General features: G+C 45.3%; 2 protein-coding genes across 2 annotated transcripts in view; one reads left to right on the forward strand and one right to left on the reverse strand.

Annotated features, from left to right (window-relative positions):
- niban1a (niban apoptosis regulator 1a) overlaps positions 1 to 2,673 on the forward strand; it is a 55,262-nt gene extending 52,589 nt beyond the window's left edge. The window contains exon 14 of the mRNA XM_075486066.1: positions 68 to 2,673. Coding sequence (XP_075342181.1) covers positions 68 to 1,416 — 1,349 coding nt within the window. The 3' untranslated portion in view covers positions 1,417 to 2,673. The remainder of the gene's footprint in view (positions 1 to 67) is intronic.
- Positions 2,674 to 3,506: 833 nt separating this feature from the next.
- Positions 3,507 to 22,294, reverse strand: part of kifap3a (kinesin-associated protein 3a) — a 53,478-nt gene continuing 34,690 nt past the window's right edge. The window contains exons 15-20 of the mRNA XM_075486067.1: positions 21,427 to 21,552; positions 20,444 to 20,542; positions 19,958 to 20,043; positions 16,618 to 16,807; positions 15,502 to 15,592; positions 3,507 to 4,338 (exon numbers count right to left, since the gene is read on the reverse strand). Of these exons, the coding sequence (XP_075342182.1) occupies positions 4,224 to 4,338; positions 15,502 to 15,592; positions 16,618 to 16,807; positions 19,958 to 20,043; positions 20,444 to 20,542; positions 21,427 to 21,552 (707 nt within the window). The 3' untranslated portion in view covers positions 3,507 to 4,223. The remainder of the gene's footprint in view (positions 4,339 to 15,501; positions 15,593 to 16,617; positions 16,808 to 19,957; positions 20,044 to 20,443; positions 20,543 to 21,426; positions 21,553 to 22,294) is intronic.

A 22,294-nucleotide genomic window follows, 5' to 3' on the forward strand; every position in this document is an offset into this window, starting at 1 on the left:
ACCCTGCTGATGGCAGCAGAACCACACACCCTCCATCCCTCCATCTAATGCTTCCTGTTTCCTGCAGTGGTGAAGGAGGCAGCCAGCCTGAAGAAGCACAACCTGTTCACCGACAGCAGAGACCTGCTCAGCCAGTCCAGCCTCTCCTCCCCAAACGCCTCCACCCCGAGCAGCCCCGCGCTGTCCTCCCCCGTTAAAGCCTCCGCCGTTAAAGTCTCCACCGAGCCCCAGCCTCCATCTCCTCTGGCGGTCAACGGTTTGTTGCAGAGTCCCCTGGAGGAGGAGCAGCAGGAGCCAGAGGACAACACGAGCAGAGCTCTGACCGGTGTGACAGTGATGGAGACGCCGCTGGGGAAGGTCCAACAAAGAGGGGAAGATGGCGAGGAGGCGGAGCTTCCAGCTCAGGAAACAGAAGATAAGGTCCAAGCTGAGACTCAGGAAGCAGCAGCTCCAGAGACCGGGTCCCAGGAGAAAGTGATTTCTGTCCCTACAGAGGAGCCTGCTGCCGAGCCTGCTGCCGAGCCTGCTGCCGAGCCTGCTGCCGAGCCAGCTGCCGAGCCAGCTGCCGAGCCTGCTGCCGAGCCAGCTGCCGAGCCTGCTGCCGAGCCAGCTGCCGAGCCAGCTGCCGAGCCAGCTGCCGAGCCTGCTGCCGAGCCAGCTGCCGAGCCAGCTGCCGAGCCTGCTGCCGAGCCTGCTGCCGAGCCAGCTGCCGTGCCAGCTTCCGAGCCAGCTGCCGTGCCAGCTGCCGAGCCAGCTGCCGAGCCAGCTGCCGTGCCAGCTTCCGAGCCAGCTTCCGAGCCAGCTGCCGAGCCTGCTGCCGAGCCTGCTGCTGAGCCTGAAATGCAGAGAACGGATCCTCTACAAGAAGCAGTGATCCCTCTGTTAGAGCCTCCGATTTCTGTAGAAAGGATCAAGTCTGAAGCAGCAGAAGCTCCAGCACCAAGTCCTGATCCTGCAGCAGAGGGATCCCAGCCTGGAGCAGAGGCTCCCTCTGGTGGTGAAGAGGCAGCAGAACCCGTCTCAGACCTCAGTTCTCTGAGCGTGTCGGTGGGAAGTGAGTCTCCTCCCTCAGAGCTGGGGGCTTCAGGTGAAGTCTCATCAACCTCTGATGTGTTGAAGGTCGTTGAATCGGCCCCGAGCTCAGACCAAACGGCTGAGGACAAAACCGCAGGTGCCACCCCGTCCCCTCCGATCCAGGCGGAGGCTGCGAGCTCAGATGTGGGCACCGTCGCTGACCGTGAAGCCGCTGAGAATCTGGAGACTCGGGTGGAGTCGGTCCCCGCTGCTGAAGCCCATCCTCCCAGTCCGGGCCTCCGGGCCCTGGACTGCATCAAGGAGATCCGTAACCTGGTGGTGGAGGTGATCGAGGTGGAGCAGCCGGTGCAGCATTATCCAGATGAAGCTCCCGAGGAGTAAAGTTCATATCAGAGAGCAGACACAGAAAAACCTTTTTAACCAAATATGCATGATGGCAACTTATTTATAGATCACCAGATATCTGCTGCTCCACCTCCCGCAGTGACTCCGGACGATTTTATATTTAAACATCACAGAAACCTGAGATTTTCGTGTTGTTCTCCCCCACGGAGAACAGTTTCTGGGACTCGCTTCGTGCTGCGGTGAAGTTTAATTCATCTGGAGGAGCTGAGCTTTCCCTCAGCGCCCTGATGCACATAACCTCCAGCTCCATCCTCCATTCAGCCTCCAGCCTTCAGCTTAGCATGAAGACTGGAAGCCTGGCAGCTTCGCCACAGTTAAAGGATCCAAGAATCAACTTCCATTAACCTTTGCTTTCACCAGCTGAAAGTACAGGGAAGGATTTTACCCAGAAGAGCGCTTTCAGAGTCTTATTTCATGCCCACCTTCTTTAAACTGGGCTGTGGGCTTTACTTATGAGCAGTCAAAGCAGGGATGTCCAAAGTCGGTCCTGGAGGGCCGCTGTCCTGCTTCAACACACCTGATTCAGATGAAATGCATCTCTGAAGTTCTCCACAAGCCTGTTAATGATGCTGAATCAGGTGTGCTGAAGCAGGAAAAACACCTAAAACCAACTTTGGACATCCCTGCTTTATGGAATCGGGTTTCCTGACAGGTTGGCTGAAGCTAAAAGAAGCTAAAAGCTACTCAGAAAAGGAGGGAATTTCACAGCAGCTCCAGCAAACACTCCCTTGTGGCTTTGCAGCGTTTAACACGTCGACACGTTTCCGTATCATGAAATATTCAGCTGCCCCTGGGTGCTTGGATCAGAAACCAGAGTCAGAGGGATGCAGACTGCACATACAAACGCATCTGATCTGATTTAATGGGAGGTTTAAGGTTTACAGCCTTTATGCTAAGCTTGGGAAGCACTGAATCCATCTGAACATCTAATATTTAAACAAATTAACTGGTTATCTTCTCTAAAATCCTCTGGAAATAAATTCTTTTCGATCATTTGGGACTAAAACAGACTTTTTTTTTTTAACCTGATGAAGGGTTTCTCTCAGAGACCTCACAACACAAGGGGTCCAGCCTCTGGCACGTGGATGCTGTTGCCGTGGAGACGGGTCCGGGGGTCCGTGGACACCTGCATCCTCTCCGTTAAGTGCCTGTTACCCGGAACGTTTCTCTGTAAACTGTAGCTGCATGGAAACCGTGTGAAAATATTCAGAATAAAAACAGTCTGTAACAAACTTTCTGTCTCTCTGTCCTGGAGAATAAAACCAACGATAAACAGTTCAATTTTCCCAAAAAAGCCAATGCGGCAGGATTGGTTTGATCATTTATTTATGGTCCACAACAACTTTTAAACAATCACACACACACAGAGCGCTTTGAGAAACATGACAGACGTGCATCTGAGACGGATTAAACACCAAAAACAACGTTTGTTCCATTAATTTGATAGATTGAGTTTCACATTTCAGCAGAGCTCCAGGCACAGCGAGGAAAGAATAAAAAGTGCTCACATTTAAAACACATTTATCAAACACGACGCAGTAAAGGCAGCTAGAATCTTTCCTTAACTTACATTCAGATAAATAAAGATGAATGACATGACGCCTAAACCAACCCAACGTGGTGATAATCGATTCCTTACACCCAAATGTGCTGAAAGACGTGTGGAACAAGGCCAAAATTATCAGGAAAACAGAAAGTTCTGGAACTTATTGTTCGACTTTACTCCTCAAACATGCTGAGTCGTGTACTTTTCTGTATTTTCCCAGCAATTAGCACCGAATTACACAGCTTATCCAGTAAAACAGCTGCACAGACGGAACAAATCCTTTTGTAATTCAAACGAATGCAACTCAGTGGGTCCCAGGATGGTCCCCAGAGGGGTCCCAGGATGATTAAAGTTGAACGACATGATGCCTAAACCAACCCAACGTGGAGATAATCGATTCCTTACACCCAAATGTGCTGAAAGACGTGTGGAACAAGGCCAAAATTATCAGGAAAACAGAAAGTTCTGGAACTTATTGTTCGACTTTACTCCTCAAACATGCTGAATCGTGTACTTTTCCTGGCAATTAGCACCAAATTACAGTTTGTGCAGCTGTTTTACTGGATAGACTTGAACAAATCCTTTTGTAATTCAAACGAATGCAACTCGAACGTAACTCAGTGGGTCCCAGGATGGTCCCCAGAGGGGTCCCAGGATGATTAAAGGAGACAGCGTTTTCTTTCCATTTCTTTTTAAATTACAGGAAATTTTTAATCTCGAGGGGAAAAAAGCCTCAAAAATCTCATCTTTGTTAGACGAGAAACGGATTTTTACCAAACTTTTAAAGCCTCGTGTCGACTTCTTCTTGCAATGAGGCCGACGCCCCAAAATTATTTCAAATTGGTGACATCAGCCGGCGTGAAGGAATTCACTGTGTAAGTTGGTGTTTTTTGGGTGCAGATTGGGCTTAGTGGTAAAAGTCAGTGCTTCATTTAACCTACCCCAACAACCATCAGTGCATTTAAGGCACTTTGTCTGAGACACCGTGGCGTTCCTTTGAGTTTCAGCTTCGCCTTAGAGTGTGAGGAAACGTTGAATTCTCTTCATATGGGATTAGTTCACAGCGTGTATTCATCCATCTATTCGCTCTGCCTCAAACAGAATTCAGTAAAGCTGATTAAAGATGGACACTTAAGCTCTTTGCAGTGAGAGGAAACGAGAGGTAACAGTTCTTAGATGCTGGGCCGAGGGAAACAGCTGCTGAGCGTACAGGACGATGTGCAAAGAGGCTCCAGGTTTACCGGGAGGAGGCGGAGCAGTTGAAGAAGAAGTGTTCGTCGGGCCGGAAGCCGTAGGCACTGACGGGTCGATCTGCAGCAATCTGAGCCGATGGGACGCGCTGATCCGATGCACTGAAGGACAAAAGGGAAGAAAGATTTCCATAAGTATGGGACTGCAGTTCTGATCTGGGATGGAAGGGGTTCACATACTTTCAGCCACATGTGTGAGAGAAAAGGAGGTTTAGGATCAATCCAATTTTATTTATAAAGCACTTTACAACAACCTCAGTTGACCAAAGTGCTGAAAAATAAAACCAAAAAATTAACAGAATAAAATGCAAGAATGAATTTAAAAGACATAAAACAGCTATATAATTTAAAACAATAATAATACTAAAATAAATAATAATTGAGCGGGACCGAGATGTGCGCACATAGGGGCATGCGCTGGACTCCGTAGTCGCGCAAAATTTCTAGGGGCGACACTGAGCCATTTTTCTCCGCCCACACACGATACCCTTTACATACGTACGAGGTCGTCAGGCTGGACGTGTGTGCCAAGCTTCATGACTTTGAGATGATGATAAGGCTTTCAAATCACAAACGCCATCATTAGATTTTTACCGCCTGGCCACGCCCACACCGTTCAGAGTTTGGAAAAGTTTCTCCATGAATTTTTCCCCCCATGTCTTAAAGGATAAGACCGTTTTTTTGACATTGGGCCCTTGATTTCACATTATAACATGATGTTCTACTCACCCCTGCTTGTTGTTGGTCATTTGGAGCTGTTCCGAAGATATTCGCGAGGCGTCCGGCTGCTCTCTTGAGATATTCGGCCATGAAACGGTTTCCTATGGGCAAGTTTATACAGGCACAAACTATGCTGTTTATAATTTATTAATTACTGTACACTAGCACTGATAACGTGGAGGTGCGTCGCTTACTTAAAAAAATCCGGGTTACTAATTTTGAATTTTAGCCGAATGAATAAATAGGCAGCAGGTCTGTGGGCTGTCTGTGGCAGTAGCACGACGATGACGTCAGTAACACCCACTTTACGACCAAAAAAATCAAAATTACATTAACCCGGATTTTTTTAAGTAAGCGACGCACCTCCACGTTATCAGTGCTAGTGTACAGTAATTAATAAATTATAAACAGTATAGTTTGTGTCTGTATAACGTTGCCCATAGGAAACCGTTTCATGGCCGAATATCTCAAGAGAGCAGCCAGACGCCTCTCGAATATCTTCGGAACAGCTCCAAATGTTCAACAACAAGCAGGGGTGAGTAGAACATCATGTTATAATGTGAAATCAAGGGCCCAATGTCAAAAAACCGGTCTTATCCTTTAAGAGTAACCTGGCCAAGTTTGAAGCTTGTAGCATTAAATCTGTGGGAGGAGTTCGATTATATGTGAAGTGTGAAAAAAAAAAAGAAGACATTTCCAACCACCAGCAGGTGGCGCTATAGGTGGATGTCACTATTTTATATGTGCGCGTTCAGGCTGGGTCCAGCATTCACCGTATGAAGTTTGGGACAGATTGGATAATGTATGTGGGAGTTATAAGCAACTTAATGTTTTGTGGCGAGTGATGGCGAGTCATCAAACTTTGAGGCGTCGCTACGGCCACGCCCTTTAAGTTTTGAAAAAGTTTTCCCATGAATTTTTCCCTCCATGTCTTAAGAGTAACCTGGCCAAGTTTGAAGTCTGTAGCATTAAATCTGTAGGAGGAGTTCGATCTTATGCAAGGCGTGGAATCGGGCAAAAATAGCACAAAAACGCACTTTCCATCCAAAATGGCCGCCTTCCTGTGGACGTGGGACCATGGCGGCATGAGACTTTTTTGTGCGTCTGGGCATGATGAATGAGTGTACCCAATTTCGACGTCCCACGCGAAACGAATCCCAATGCGGGACCATTTTTAAGCATCGTAGGGGGCACTACAGAGTCAATGAGCGACTCCCAAAAATGTAAAGTTTAGATTCTTTCATGTCGTCGACTGGCAGGTGGCGCTCGCAAAATTTCATGAGTTTTTGAGCACCTTTTGCAAAGAAGAAGAAGAACTCCAACAGATACAACAGGGTCCTTGAAGTTTCACTGCTCGGTCCCTAAAAATCAGGGCTAAAGACTCCTCACCACCAGGTGGAGCTCTGACACCACCAGATTCAGATTCAAGATTTATTGTCATTTGTACAGAGACACTGGGTCATACATTGAAATTCTTGGTGACGAGGCGTCGCCAACAGCATTAAATAAATTGAGAAGGGTGAATGAAAACCAAGGAAGAAGATAAAGTAGAAAAATTGTGCATAAAAAAACCAAAACAAATTTAACTGTGCATAAAAATAAGTGAAATGTGCGACATATATATACACATGTATATATATATGTGTGTATATATATATATATATATACACACACACACACACACACACAGGTGGAAATAAGTACATAACTAAAGTGGCTGAGTGCCAATGTGGAGCTCCACCAGGTGGAGCTCTGACACCACCCATCCCCAGATGAACTCCCCTGCCACCCGAGGGCCCGACCGGTCGCTCAGTCTCTGGACAGAAAGAGGCTCGTAAAAACTTAATATTCGTATGAACTCCTGCAGGTGTTGGACTTCCACAATAAGTGTGGGAGTTACAGACTGCTAATGGCTGCAGGGGTAAACAGCAGAGCAGCCGGGGGTAAACAGCGGAGCAGCCGGGGCCATAAAGGGCGGAGCCATGTCACAACAACGCCGTGATGAGGATGGAGGCGGACGGCCAGACCTGGAGGACCTGGCCGACATCCACCCAGCAACAGGGGCCTGTTCAGGGGGATGATGGAGCGCCCGTATCTGCGGCGTATAAATCAGTTACCATGGGGACGTGGAGGTGGAGGGCGGAGGAGGATTTCACGCTCCATCTTCTGAGCAGCTGCGCGCTGACGGGGTCACCGCTGTGGGCGCGGCGGCCTCATCAGGATAACGTGGCGCGTGATGGATGACGCCACATCTCACACGGATCCTGACATTCTCTGGAAGAGAGCGCGCGGCCCGAGCCTGGCGGCCTCTAAAATACGAGCTGTTTGCTTTGCCCCAGCAAGCGCCTGTAATGACGTGTTGTTTTTAGCCAAATCACTTCCAGCGATCACTTACACATCTCGCAGCGTACCCCTCCACCTCCACCCCCTCTGTTTTCCCTTCTGCCCCCTGCCGCCCTCTCCTCTCCCTCCTCTCTGGGCAGAAATATGTCTTTTTCTCCTCCGCACGCTACGCCTGTCGGGGGGGATTTGAGAGGCAGGCTAAGGAGGAACACTGCAGATCTGAGTCACTCCTCCTGCCAGCCAGCCTCCGACTTTCTGCTTTCACTCCAGACCTTCAGGACCCGACTGAGTCCCCATGTTTGGTCCCAGCTCCGATACGCAGGTTTTAACCCAAATAAACTAAAAAAAGGTTAATGCCAGTACACGAGGCCGCGAGATAAAACTTTACCAGGTTGAACGCGGTCTCAGTTTGGATCTTAAAAGGGACAGTTCGCCTCTTTTGACATGAAGCTGTATGACATCCCATATTAGCAACATCATTGATGAACATTTTCTTTTTTTTAACTGGCTCTGTGTGAATTGGACTAATTTGGAATTTAATTAATTTAATTTGATAATATTACAATGAATTAGATCGTAATTGGCTTGAATTGGACTACCTTTGAAGCAATTTGAGATAACATTTGTTGTAATTTGGCGCTTTTTAAATAAAACTGAGTTGAGGGTCTTCAGAAGCCAGTTTGTTGATTTTGATCATGAACATCAGCTTAATTACCTTAATTTCAACAGGTTTTTCTTTGTCAGTTTGTCTTTTTGATGTTCCAAATCTGAGCAGAGATATTCTTGCTGCTACAGCTCGTACTTAAAGGGACAGTTCGCCTCTTTTGACATGAAGCTGTGTAACATCCCATATCAGCAGCATCATTTCTGAACATCTTCTTACCCCCTGCTGCGTCCTGTGAGCAGAGTTCCAGCCTCGTTTTGGTGTTGATGAAGGTAGTCCGGCTAGTTGGCTGGGGTTTAAAAAATAAAGCGTTTTGCTTCTCAGAACATCGGGCCTCATGCAAGAACCGTTCGTACGCACAGATTTGTTCTTAAATCGTCCGTACAATTTGTGCATTCACCAATCTTTTCGTATTTTACGTTTTCTTTCAGGTACGAGCGGAATTTACAAGTGATCCAGACCTGTTGTAGGAGTTTCCTAAAATAGTCCGCTGTTATTCAAATCAAGTTTGCTTGACAAATGGATTGTATATTTAATTACTTTGAAGCAAACATAAATAAATATACATTATACCCCATAATGATGCTGACATTATTCTGTTGGACTTAAATTATGCACTAATTGAAGGTTAATCTGACTCTGGATATAACAAGGTCAATGGGAAGTGTAACCAGCGGCTGACTTGCTACTTTCGGATGCTTTAGCGCATCAGGCTCTTGGAAGAGCGCGTGTGTTCCGAGAACGTGCAGACAGACGAATGGCTGACATCGCTGCTGTAAATATGCAGCTTGCTAGAGCCACAACTCCAGAGAGAAACACGCCGATCAAACCCAATTTCCAACCCAAAGGGTTTTTATAGCTTAAATATAACTCTGTAAATGCAGAACTGCACCTCTGTGGGACACATTATGATTTAAACTGATATTATATTTTATTCAGGGCCAGCTGATAAAAAGGCAAAGTGACCGTTAACCCCTTGAAAACGTGCACGTGCTGTGCTGCACGTGCACTTACGGGAGTCTCCCTTTCAGACTGCAACATTTAGGGAGGAGAGCTTAAATAAATCACGAAGTGTGACTTTTAAGGTTCGTTGCTGGAAGATAACAACTGGGGGAAATCTAAGATGACCTTTGACCTTTCAGGTGTATTTATGCAGCAAACACCGTCTCACAGAGATAAATAAGATCATACGAGACTCTGGGTTCCTCTTCATGTTGCTCAGGTTGCTTTGGGTTCCTCCTCATGTTGCTCAGGTTGCTTTGGGTTCCTCCTCGTGTTGCTCAGGTTGCTTTGGGTTCCTCCTCATGTTGCTCAGGTTGCTTTGGGTTCCTCCTCATGTTGCTCAGGTTGCTTTGGGTTCCTCCTCATGTTGCTCAGGGTGCTTTGGGTTCCTCCTCATGTTGCTCAGGTTGCTTTGGGTTCCTCCTCGTGTTGCTCAGGTTGCTTTGGGTTCCTCTTCATGTTGCTCAGGTTGCTTTGGGTTCCTCCTCATGTTGCTCAGAGGTGCTTTGGGTTCCTCCTCATGTTGCTCAGGTTGCTTTGGGTTCCTCCTCGTGTTGCTCAGGGTGCTTTGGGTTCCTCCTCGTGTTGCTCAGGTTGCTTTGGGTTCCTCCTCGTGTTGCTCAGGGTGCTTTGGGTTCCTCCTCATGTTGCTCAGGTTGCTTTGGGTTCCTCTTCATGTTGCTCAGGTTGCTTTGGGTTCCTCCTCATGTTGTTCAGGGTGCTTTGGGTTCCTCCTCGTGTTGCTCAGGTTGCTTTGGGTTCCTCCTCATGTTGCTCAGGGTGCTTTGGGTTCCTCCTCGTGTTGCTCAGGTTGCTTTGGGTTCCTCCTCGTGTTGCTCAGGTTGCTTTGGGTTCCTCTTCATGTTGCTCAGGTTGCTTTGGGTTCCTCCTCATGTTGCTCAGGTTGCTTTGGGTTCCTCCTCGTGTTGCTCAGGTTGCTTTGGGTTCCTCTTCGTGTTGCTCAGGTTGCTTTGGGTTCCTCCTCGTGTTGCTCAGGTTGCTTTGGGTTCCTCCTCGTGTTGCTCAGGTTGCTTTGGGTTCCTCCTCGTGTTGCTCAGGGTGCTTTGGGTTCCTCCTCATGTTGCTCAGGTTGCTTTGGGTTCCTCCTCATGTTGCTCAGGTTGCTTTGGGTTCCTCCTCATGTTGCTCAGGGTGCTTTGGGTTCCTCCTCATGTTGCTCAGGGTGCTTTGGGTTCCTCTTCATGTTGCTCAGGTTGCTTTGGGTTCCTCCTCATGTTGCTCAGAGGTGCTTTGGGTTCCTCCTCATGTTGCTCAGGGTGCTTTGGGTTCCTCCTCATGTTGCTCAGGGTGCTTTGGGTTCCTCCTCATGTTGCTCAGGGTGCTTTGGGTTCCTCTTCATGTTGCTCAGAGGTGCTTTGGGTTCCTCTTCATGTTGCTCAGAGGTGCTTTGGGTTCCTCTTCATGTTGCTCAGAGGTGCTTTGGGTTCCTCCTCGTGTTGCTCAGGGTGCTTTGGGTTCCTCCTCGTGTTGCTCAGGTTGCTTTGGGTTCCTCCTCGTGTTGCTCAGGTTGCTTTGGGTTCCTCTTCGTGTTGCTCAGGTTGCTTTGGGTTCCTCTTCGTGTTGCTCAGGTTGCTTTGGGTTCCTCCTCGTGTTGCTCAGGTTGCTTTGGGTTCCTCCTCGTGTTGCTCAGGTTGCTTTGGGTTCCTCTTCATGTTGCTCAGGGTGCTTTGGGTTCCTCCTCATGTTGCTCAGGTTGCTTTGGGTTCCTCCTCATGTTGCTCAGGTTGCTTTGGGTTCCTCTTCGTGTTGCTCAGGTTGCTTTGGGTTCCTCCTCGTGTTGCTCAGGTTGCTTTGGGTTCCTCCTCGTGTTGCTCAGGTTGCTTTGGGTTCCTCCTCGTGTTGCTCAGGTTGCTTTGGGTTCCTCCTCGTGTTGCTCAGAGGTGCTTTGGGTTCCTCCTCGTGTTGCTCAGGTTGCTTTGGGTTCCTCCTCGTGTTGCTCAGGTTGCTTTGGGTTCCTCCTCGTGTTGCTCAGGTTGCTTTGGGTTCCTCCTCATGTTGCTCAGGTTGCTTTGGGTTCCTCTTCATGTTGTTCAGGGTTCTTTGGGGAACCCCTTTAGGACGTGTTTGGACTCCATTCCTGCAGCTTTGGACACGGCTGCTGTCAGCTCTGATATTTCTCATCATGAAACATGCAGATCAACCTGTCTGCCACCTTATTCGCTACGTGGCGTGACACGCCAGCTAAATGAGCAGCGCGGCCGGCCGGGGGCCCCGGAGACAAAGGGCCCCACTGTTCCCACAGATGCCGGCTCGGCCCCAGAGGAGCCGGCGCTGGAGGCAGCGGGCTGAGCGGCGACTGCGATCCCGCCGCCAACATTCCTCTGGAGTGAACAGGAAAGGGAACGGAGCCCTTTTCCTCCCTCGGAGCGACCCTCCCTCCCCCTTCGCTTTGATCCGTCCTCGCCGTCACCGCTCAGGTTATGTCCCAGCAGCACGCCGGCCCCGCCCCCTCCACGTCTCACCTGATTGCAGCGCCGCTCCGCTTCTCCTTTCCTTCCTTTATTTTCGCCTCCCTTCGGTCCCGGGCGCCTCATCGCATCCTGACCACGTCTCAAAGCGCTCATTGAGGCCCCCGTCGGCGTGTTCGTGTTCACAGTCGCACGCTGTTCGCTCCTCACGCCCCTTTCTTTTGGACGGACGCCGTTTTTCACAACGCTTTGTACAAATTTCTATAGATTCAGACGCAGATTCTGTTCCAAACCCAGAGTTTCAGGACGGACATTTTTAAATAAGGCACAAAATAAAAGGTGATAAAGTAGAAATATGTTCTACGATTCAACTCTGACCTCTGATCCAACATCATTTTCTTTTGTTGAGTAATATTACGAACCCATGAACTATTTCTCCAAAATGTTTGTTTTTTTCCATTAATTTTTTTTAAAATAATAATAAAAAAAACATGCATTAATGCGCGATAAAATATTTATCTGCGTTAAATAATTAATGCGTGAACGCGATAATAACGAGTTAACTTGCCCAGCCCTACCCAAAACATTACTGTAGTTGGTTAAAAGACCACATTTCTTATTTAGGAGTTTCATGTGCTGACGTCTGTGTTTAATATTCGCTGATGTAATTTGTGTCATTAAAGCCACTCTGGCCTTGACTCAGCAAAATAGGCCCAAATCATGACGCCACCACTGCCGTGCTTCACATGTAGGGCACCATGAAAGCCTTTGCTCCACGTTCTACCTGATCCGGTCATCTTTTCCTGCTTGTATGTAGACAGAAGGGATTTGAAATAGTTTGGTGTTCATGCAGATTAGTTTAGTGCTGAAACAAAAAACGGGTCTCTGAAACATTCCCCCGCAGTATGATGACACTTTTATCTTATTTAATCTTTTTTGATTTTGTTGGTTTTTACTTATTCTTCTCTTTATTTATTACCTGCTGTAAAGCACTTTGGTACACCGTACGGATTGTCTGTAAAGGGCTGTAGAAATAAAGTACATTTACATTTACGCAGAAAGGTGACTCTACGGGAGCGAGTCGGGTTTTTTACTTTCACACCACGCTTCACACACAGCTTAAAGCGGCTTTGATTGTTGTGTTAACCCGGATCACTCAGAGTGCTCAGAACCCTCCCATGTTCGTGGCGCGTTTGAAAGCTATCGGTAACAAATAGAATAGAATAGAACATTTTTATAGAATTCAATAGAATCGGAGGGAGAATCAGTGGGATAGATAGAATAAAATAGAATATTTTTATAGAATTCATTAGAATCGGAGGGAGAATCAGTGGAATAGAATATTTTATAGAATTCAATAGAATCAGAGGGAGAGTCAGTAGAATAGATAGAATATTTTTATAGAATCAGAGGGAAACCGGGCGAGGTGAGCACTGATTGGGGTTCCTCTCTCTGGATCGTCTCCTCAGACTGTCGCAGATGTTCAACAGCAGCCAAGCTAAACATTCCTGCCGGCGAGGGCGGGGGGATCCAGTGACGAGAGTTTTATCGCACGCAAGGAGCGGTTTGATAATAAATAAGACGAATGACTCTGAGTCGACTCTGCGTTTCTCTCGCTGTTCATCATCTCAGCGCTGCATCCAATCAGCGGCTGCCTGATTCTGGGGATCAGAGTCGGACGCAGAGGAAACTCGGCCGGCTTCGGTGACAACAGGACTGATTTTTTAATTCCCGGGCTCCAGTTTTAGGTTTCACCGTGGAATGTCGGAGCCGGATTGGGACCGGAGCGGTCGATGTCAGGGGATTGAGGAAAATATGGAGGCTGTGAGAGAGAGAGAGGAGAACGTGGAGCCTCAGACAGCCGGAGAGTGTTTGCTGCTGAGGGTGGAGCGATGCTTTCTGGGATTGGCCCAGGGTTGTTGACTCAGGACCGGCCCGGTTCAGCCAATGGGGACTCAGAATATCAATATGTGAGAGGGCAGCGCTGGCTGGTGGGTAAACACCGGCAGTTTAGTGTTTCCTGTCTGACAGCCAGTGTTTCTGGACAGAAACAACCTGCCCTGCTGACAGCCTCCATCACAGGCTCACATGGGGATCCACGGGGTCCCTGTTGTGTGGCTTTATGACGGCAGTTTTACAGTTTCTGGGGGTCAATTCTGAGATTTTGGGCCAATCTACTCCTTCAATATGTGTTCTTTCAACCTGCTATAAAGAAAACGTTGAAAACATAAATTAAAATGTTTATTTTATGACATTTTGTTTACTCGCGGAAGCACGTTTCGCCCGAATTTACCAAAAAGTTAGCATTCCAACGTGCCATGCCGAGCTTTGTCTATTTACTGAAGTCTGTCATGACCGGTACCGTTGTAAAGCTCTGAGGCTGTGTTTGAAACTGCATACTACTCCTACTACACCTACTAACTTTCTGAGTTAGTATGTGAGTTTGAGTAAGCAGAAGTTCCCGGATGCATACTAGATTCTCCGAAATGTTGGGCATGCATCATGAGGTTACTACTCATACTCAAACTACCCAAGATGCAACGTAACGTGACGTCGCCGATCGTCATTTCCTGTCAAAACGGCAGTTTCAAGCTAGCTACAACGAGGGTAGGTTCACTTCCTGTTTTCAAAACAAAAGCACCAATTGTATGGTAATGGCTTTCCCTATGATAAAAGGCAACGGGTATTTTATTTTGTGAAAATAACCGGAAGTGCGTTGCTCACTGCGGCTAGCTTTAGTAGCGCCGAATTCGTGGGAACAAAATGGTAAACAGCCGGTATTTTGTCAGGTTTTCAACACGTTGGGGATCTAAACGACTACTTTCTCACCTGAAAATGTTTCAAATGTTGCTAAAGTTTACAGAGTTTAGAGCTTAAGAGAAATCAGCTTCAAGGCCGGCTGATTTCGGCTCGGGCAGGAGCGAAATGCATTGTGGGTAAACGCTCTGCATACTGTCTGATCGATGAGTATGCAGTATGTAGTATGCAAGTATGTAGTAGGCGGTTTCGAACACAGCCAATGATATGTCACCCAAATAACGGCATTTCCTTTCTATCAGTAACCAATCGTGAATGTCTAAAGGCGGATTTATAGCGAATGACAGAATCTAATTGGCTGCTGCTCGTTTCTGCTAACGTGATTCGCTCAGACGCATCACGTGGTGGACTCTGACGCTCCAAAAATGCCCCATAAAACGGCAACTTTCAAAGAAAAGAAAGCAACAACTGCGCTTTGCAAGATGCAATAAAAGAAAATCTATTAGAAAATCTATTAGATCAGCTGATGAAGCCTCGGGAAGCAGCACAGCTGACCGTAAACTGTCGTTAGGAAACCGAGGGGAGTTAATGACAGTGATCTTTTACTGTATGTTATTGAGCTTGTATTCTTTATTAATAAGATTATTTTATTCAATATTAGTATTACTAAGGGCCTGAGCATTTATTCTGTTTTTGAGCAATTGTTTCCAATACAAATATATTAAATTCCCCTATTTAAATCTTTAAATGCCGTTTTCTTAAAATCAGTTTTTTGTATTTTTCCAGTATCCATATCTCAGCCTATGGAGCACCTACTAACACCAAACTTTACAGTTATACACTTAGCAGTATTCTGAAGATATTTACAGAAGGATTTGTTGATAAATCATTCCTGGCCTGATTTATGTCACATTATAATAAAAAAAATTTGTGAAAATCGATGTTTTTTAGGCTATGGACAGTATATTTTGATTTCCTAGGAAATGAAAGCAGATATCCTGAAATCCCTCCATAATTTTATTTTCATTTTGTGTGTAAACAAAATGAAAAAAGAATTTTGCACCTGGCTTTATCATATGTTCAGATCTAGCTTCTGTAAATATATGCAAATGTGCGCATATTTAATGAGATAATGCCTCATTTGCATAATTAAACATAAAAATTTCTAAAACTTGTAACACATTTTTTTTTTCCATACTTGAGGAAGTTTCATGGTGATATCTGTTATTTTAAAATGTTACCCTATTCACCTGTAGTGTCTCGCCTTAAACAGTCAACAGAAGCTAAAGGGAAACGGGCAGAAAGAGAAAGGTGTGATGATGTGTGACAGCAGCTGCTGGGACTCAGTACCTGCTCAGGAATCCGGCCCGTCCCAGATCTCCGCTCTGGAAGTCATCGTAGAAGTCTGGACTGATGGCACCGTCTGCTGAGATGATCCCATCTGAACCAAACAGGAGAAACTAGGGTCAAAACTCAGGGCCTCACGTGAGAGTTAGGGCACAGCACATGAGAGGCGATCAAATCAAATCAAATCAAATTTATTTGTAGCACATTTCATGTACAAAACAATTCAAAGTGCTTTACATAAAATAAAAGCATTGCAGCAGGGAGTGGAAGAAGCATTAAAATACATAAAAGAATATAAAGAGAAACAAATAAAATAATTTAAATGAATTTAAAAACAAGCAACAGTCCAGATAAGTTCAAAGATATTTGAGCCGATGTTTGGTGGGCAGATGAAGCAAATGTGTTCGTTTTGAGGCTATTTTACATGTAAAAGAGAGAAAACTGTCATAAAAACGGGTCGATTTTTACATGTTTGTTACTGTTTGTCTTTATAGAGATAATTTAATTATTCCTTCTGTTTCTGTGAGTGGAAGTGAAGTCAGCACACTTCTTTAAGGCCGGAACAAGGTTTCCTGATGGGTCTAAAATGAACAGGAAGGATGAAAAAACTGGGAATCTCATTAATAAACGATGGTTTCTGTCGTTGTGTACATCTCACTGATTGAAATTGAAGGTAATATTTAAATGCTAATTCACTCTAAATTAATATTAATGTTGCTCCGATGTTTGGTGGGCAGAGGAAGCAAATGTGTTCATTTTGAGGCTATTTTACATTATAAAAGAGAGAAAACTCACAAAATTAAGTAAAAAGTAGGTTAATTTTCACATGTTTGTTGCATGTTTGTCTTTAGAGAGATAATTTAATTATTCCTTCTGTTTCTGTGAGCGGAAGTGAAGTCAGCACACAGCACAAGAAATGTTTTTAACCTGGATTTAAAAATGACTCCATTTGGTGAAAGTTTAATCTCCACTGGCAGTTTGTTCCACTTGTTTGCAGCATAACAGCTAAATGCTGCTTCTCCATGTTTAGTCTGGACTCTGGACTGGACCAGCTGACCTGAGTCCTTGGATCTCAGAGCTCTGCTGGCTTTATAACGTTGCCTTTGGTGCGCTCAGTACCTGCAGAGTAGAACAGGTCGGGTCTCTCCAGGACGTCTCCGTTCCCCAGGAAGGATTCTCCGTCCTCGCCGTACAGGAAGGCCTCGGCCGCCTCGTCCAGCTGACGGTTCTCCACCATCTCCAGCCACTGGCTGTTGTACCAGCGGAACTTCTCCGTCTGGATCTTTTTGCCCCACTCCTCGTCGTACTCCTGAGGAGCACAGAAAAGATGCATTGGAACAGAAGCACAAGAATGAATCGTTGTCAATCAAGCGAGCGCACAAAGAAAATGTTCGGTAAAAAATGTGTTTGAAACCGCATACTTCTCCTACTACTCATACTAACTTTAGTTAGTAAGCGAGTTTGTGTAAGGCAGAAGTTCCCGGAAGCATACTAGATTCTCCGAAATGTTGGGTATGCATCATGAGGTCACTACTCATACTCAAACTACCCAAGATGCAACGTAACGTGACGTCGCCGATCGTCATTTCCTGTCAAAACGGCAGTTTCAAGCTAGCTACAACGAGGGTAGGTTCACTTCCTGTTTTCAAAACAAAAGCACCAATTGTATCCTAATGGCTTTCCCTTTAGTTGCCCGACCAACTAAAGCCTATGTTGTCATAGCTTTCACTCCTTGCGAGACGCTTGATCCTTTTCAAATGGAAGCAACACACACCTCCATCCTTTTCTCACTGGGTCAAAGATGTCATGTACTTCTTAAAGTTAGAAAAAAATCAAGTCCACACTTAAAGGATCCTCAAGGTATGGAGGCCCTTTCTTGATTATTATGACTCCTTACAAAGAACCCCTTGATAATGAGTAGACTTGAACATATAAATGACCTTTTTCATTGGTGGAATTTTCCCCCTTCTATTATTTCAGGTTTGTATGTATTTATTTACCTTTTTTTTCTTGTTTCCTGGTTGTCTTCTTTTATTTTTCTAGTTTTCATTTGGTTGCTTAAGTAAATTAGGTGTGTTTGGTAACCTGTAGCCCTATAAGGTGGGGGGGTAAGAAGGATAGGGTGAACTCAATTGTCCAATGTAACTGATGAACATTGTACCCTGTGTTTTGGAAATGACTGTAAATGGCAGAGATGGGACCAAGTCACACATGTGCAAGTCTCAAGTAAGTCCAAAGTCATTTTTTCTTGGGCAAGTCAAGTGAAGTCACCTTATTATTGCAATTTTACCTGCAGAATCTGATCTTAATAAAGTGAAAACACAAAGATATAAGTAACTGTCAGTAAACATCATTGGCCAATGTGTCCAACCTGTCCACCCCGTATCATATCAAGCTAACGTTAGCTAACTACCGACTAGGCTAACAGGATAATATTAGCTAATTTGACGAGCACTTACTGGTCAGAATGGATCTTCAAATGACGAACAAAGTTGGAAGTTATGCAAGATGCTTAACACTCAAGTCATTCAAGTCCGAGTCGAGTCTCAAGTCTTTTATTTTTTGTCAAGTCAAGTCTCAAGTCATCAAAACAGCAACTCGAGTCGACTTGAGTCCAAGTCACAGTGACTTGAGTCCCCATCTCTGGTAAATGGAAATAACATGTACATGTGCTGTATTCTTGTGGGGTAAAAATGTCCAGAAAATCAATAAAACATATTTACAAAAAACAAAAGGATGTCGCTGTGAGTCAGGCCTTGGTCCCACCCGGAGCCTCCACAGAAGCTCCTCATGAGGCCTCGCAGACGCTCGAAGCGTTGCAGGGCTGCACGGTGACGGCCTGAGGACTCCTGATTGCGAGTCCTCGGCTCTGCTTTCTCTCGCACCTTCGCCGCCCCCCCGCTGACAGACTCCAGAGCCGGCCGGCTGCCTTTCATGTGGCTCCCAGCTTAATAGGACCGGCTGATAATCCAAATGAAACACTTCCTTTCGCCCCGCCGCGCTGCCCGCCTGTAATCTGCAGTAATTACGCCGGCCTGAGGTCTGGCAGCCATCACACGCTGACCACACCTGTCAGTCAGCGGCCCGCTAATCGCCGGTGGCAGATCGGATCCCAACAGAGGCTCTTTGACTGCCAGCGAGTCGCGTTAATGAGAGAAAACGTGAACTCACACATGATGTTTAACAGCAGGATCAGACAGAAACTCTCCTCCTGCTCAGGTTTTTCTGCACCGATCTGCAGAATAAATCCATCTGATCTCAGACATATCGGACGTGTTCCTGTGCATCTTCTGTTCAGGAGGATTCACCCAATAACGGTTTTATTTTGGACTTTAACTGCTGCTTAACGGGTCATTCAGATCAAATGATCAGTGCAGATGTGCTTGTTTTATACTTCTGATTCAGTGTGTCCAAACAGCTTAAAGAGACGCAGAGAGGTCATGAGACCTGATTCTGGTTTGACCTCCTGTGGTTGGTAATGTGCTCGGTGTGCCTCACTCAGTGGGGTCACATGGCCTGAAAGGATCGGATTATTGGCTAAATTACAATAAGAATGAGTTGAGCAAGGGTAATTCTCCTTGGATATATGGCTGTGAATGAATGGGATCAGATCCTTTCGCTTTCTTTCCTTTCGCTTTCTTTCCTTTCGCTTTCTACCTTTTCGCTTTCTTTCCTCTCGCTTTCTATCCTTTCGCGTTCTTTCCTTTCGCTTTCTACCTTTTCGCTTTCTTTCCTTTTGCTTTCTATCCTTTTGCTTTCTATCCTTTCGCTTTCTACCTTTTCGCTTTCTATCCTTTCGCTTTCTACCTTTTCGCTTTCTTTCCTCTCGCTTTCTATCCTTTCGCTTTCTACCTTTTCGCTTTCTTTCCTTTCGCTTTCTATCCTTTCGCGTTCTTTCCTTTCGCTTTCTACCTTTTCACTTTCTATCCTTTTGCTTTGTATCCTTTTGCTTTCTATCCTTTTGCTTTCTATCCTTTCCGCTTTCTACCTTTTCGCTTTCTATCCTTTCGCTTTCTATCCTTTCGCTTTCTACCTTTTCGCTTTCTATCCTTTCGCGTTCTTTCCTTTTGCTTTCTATCCTTTCGCTTTCTATCCTTTCACTTTCTACCTTTTCGCTTTCTATCCTTTCACTTTCTTTCCATGTGCCATGTGACCCCACTGAGTGTTGATCTGACTGAGTCCCACACACTGTGATGGATTTAATGATCATTTAGCTTGATTATTGCTAACTTCTGCACATTATCACCTGAAATAAACTGACCTTCTGTGCAGTTTGAACTGAGTTTTCTTTAAGGTTCTACTTTAACAAACCATTTAAGTTTGGCAGATTTAGTAGATTTTCATCATGAATCTTTGACTGAGCGACCGTCCTGCTGCAGCTGAAGTCCTGCTTTGATCCCGTTCACTTCAACAGGACCTTATCGGCGGTAAACCGGTGAACGGATGCTCAGATACTCACAGCGATGATGTCCAGCGTGTTGTCGCAGACTCTGCGGATGGCGGCGTTGTTGTCGTGCATGAGGTCGATGAGGTAAGCCGGGGCCTCTGGCGTCAGGAATAAGGAAAGAAAAGCTTTCCTCCTGGAGCTCCATGCTGCTCCGGTTACAAATGTTAACCATGATAAATGCTCTGTGGCTGAACAACTTTCTGCTGTAAAGTGACACTGCCTGCCCCCCCCCCCCCCCCCCCCCGCCGCCGCCGCCCATCAGCACGTGAAGCAGCGAGTTCTCTCCTCACAGAAAGCTGAACATCCATCAGAACACGCTGACACGGAGCATATTTGTAATTTGTCACCAGCTGCCACCGACCACAACTGTGTACGATTACAGGGAGAGTTTGAAAAATCTAATTAAGGGGTTAAAGACGTTGCTATGGAAACATAAACCCGTGTCCAGGGCAGCTCCAGAGGAAGCGCCGGGTCAGACTGATGGGCAGCAAAGGATACGCGTGTCTTTGATGATGACGTCCCGCGTAGCTTTGTGGAAAACCATCTGGTAGAAGACGTAAACGATCTGGCACACAAACTCATCGTCCTCCTGCTGGGCTGAGATGCAAAAAACGACATTTATTAACGAGATTCCCAGTTTTTCCATCCTTCCTGTCCATTTTAGATCCTTCAGGAAACCGTGTTCAGGCCTTAAAGAAGTGTGCCGACTTCACTTCCACTCACAGAAACAGAAGGAATAATTAAATTATCTCTATGAGGACAAACAGTAACCAACATGTGAAAATTAACCCGTTTTTGTGACAGTTTACTCTCTTTTACATGTAAAATAGCCTCAAAACGAACACATTTGCTTCCTCTGCCCAACAAACATCGGCTCAAATAAGAGGCGAGCAACATTAATAATCATTTAAGAGTGAATTAGCATTTAAATATTACCTTCAATTTCAATCAATGAGATGTAAACAACGACAGAAACCATCGTTTATTAATGAGATTCACTGTTTTTCCATCCTTCCTGTCCATTTTAGACCCATCAGGAAACCTTGTTCAGGCCTTAAAGAAGTGTGCTGACTTCACTTCACTCACAGAAACAGAAGGAATAATTAAATTATCTCTCTAAAGACAAACAGTAACAAACATGTATAAATTAACTTACTTTTTACTTAATTTTGTGACAGTTTTCTCTCTTTTACATGTAAAATAGCCTCAAAACGAACACATTTGCTTCCTCTGCCCACCAAACATCGGCTCAAATAAAAGGCGAGCAACATTAACATTCATTTAGAGTGAATTAGCATTTAAACATTGCAATTTCAATCAATCTTTAAAGGAAAATACCAGCATTTTTCAACCTTTTTCCTAAAAAAAAAGCATCCAAAGTGTGAAAGCCAGTCGGTGTAACATGGCTCAGTTAAAGCAATCAGCCTCTGAGATAAAGTTTGGTGTGCAGCAGAACTAAAGAAGAACCTGGAGTTTCTCACCATTGAGCAGCTCGATGAGCGCCGGGATGATGCCGGATTTGGCCAGCATGGCTGCACACGAGTCGTCCGTGGACACCGTGCCGATCAGGATCACCACCTCCAGGATGAGGTCGTCCTCCGCCAGGCCTGACATCAGAGAAAACATCTTCTGTTCCCTCTTAAATCTGTGCCCAGATGCACCACTTTCATTTCAAAGATGCAGGAAACCGTTCGTCTAACGTTGTTATGTGCGGTCTTAACGTTGTGTTTACTCCCCTTTGTCCTACCAAAGCCCCAAAATAAAGCAACTTAATTGAATTTTAAATCCCAAATCTATTTTGTATGATCAAACCACCTGTTATTTATCTATTCAACTCAATTCAATACATTTTTTATATATTTTTTGTTACACAATACAAAAAAGACAATCACCAGTTTTCAGGATTACACTTTTTTTTTTTTTAACCTCAAACCAACTGTCAGTTGGACCAACAGTTTTCTTGTTTTCTCAGTTTTCTTTTACATAATAAAGGTTTATTATTGCTATTATATAAATGTGAAGTAATTACTTCTGAATTAATTATATTGAAAGGGAAAAAAACTGTGAACTTTTTTCTGGTGTTTAAATGTTTTTATAATTCACGGGTCAAAAATGACCCATAAGACAATCTTTGTACCCTAGTGGTGTACAGCCCACATGGAAACATAAACAAAAATAAAGTCTGACTTTTTCTAATGATGGGGTCCCTTTAGGAAAAGTCATAACATTTCAAGTTGGAAAAAGATAGTTTAAGGTATTTTTTCTACAGCTAAACATGGTAGTGGCTCACTTTTGACCCGCAAGACAACAGGAGGGTTAAACAGGACAATAGGAGGGTTAAACAAGACA

The sequence above is a fragment of the Odontesthes bonariensis genome, chromosome 15, assembly GCF_027942865.1.
Source record: "Odontesthes bonariensis isolate fOdoBon6 chromosome 15, fOdoBon6.hap1, whole genome shotgun sequence".
Taxonomy (NCBI): Eukaryota; Metazoa; Chordata; class Actinopteri; order Atheriniformes; family Atherinopsidae; genus Odontesthes; species Odontesthes bonariensis.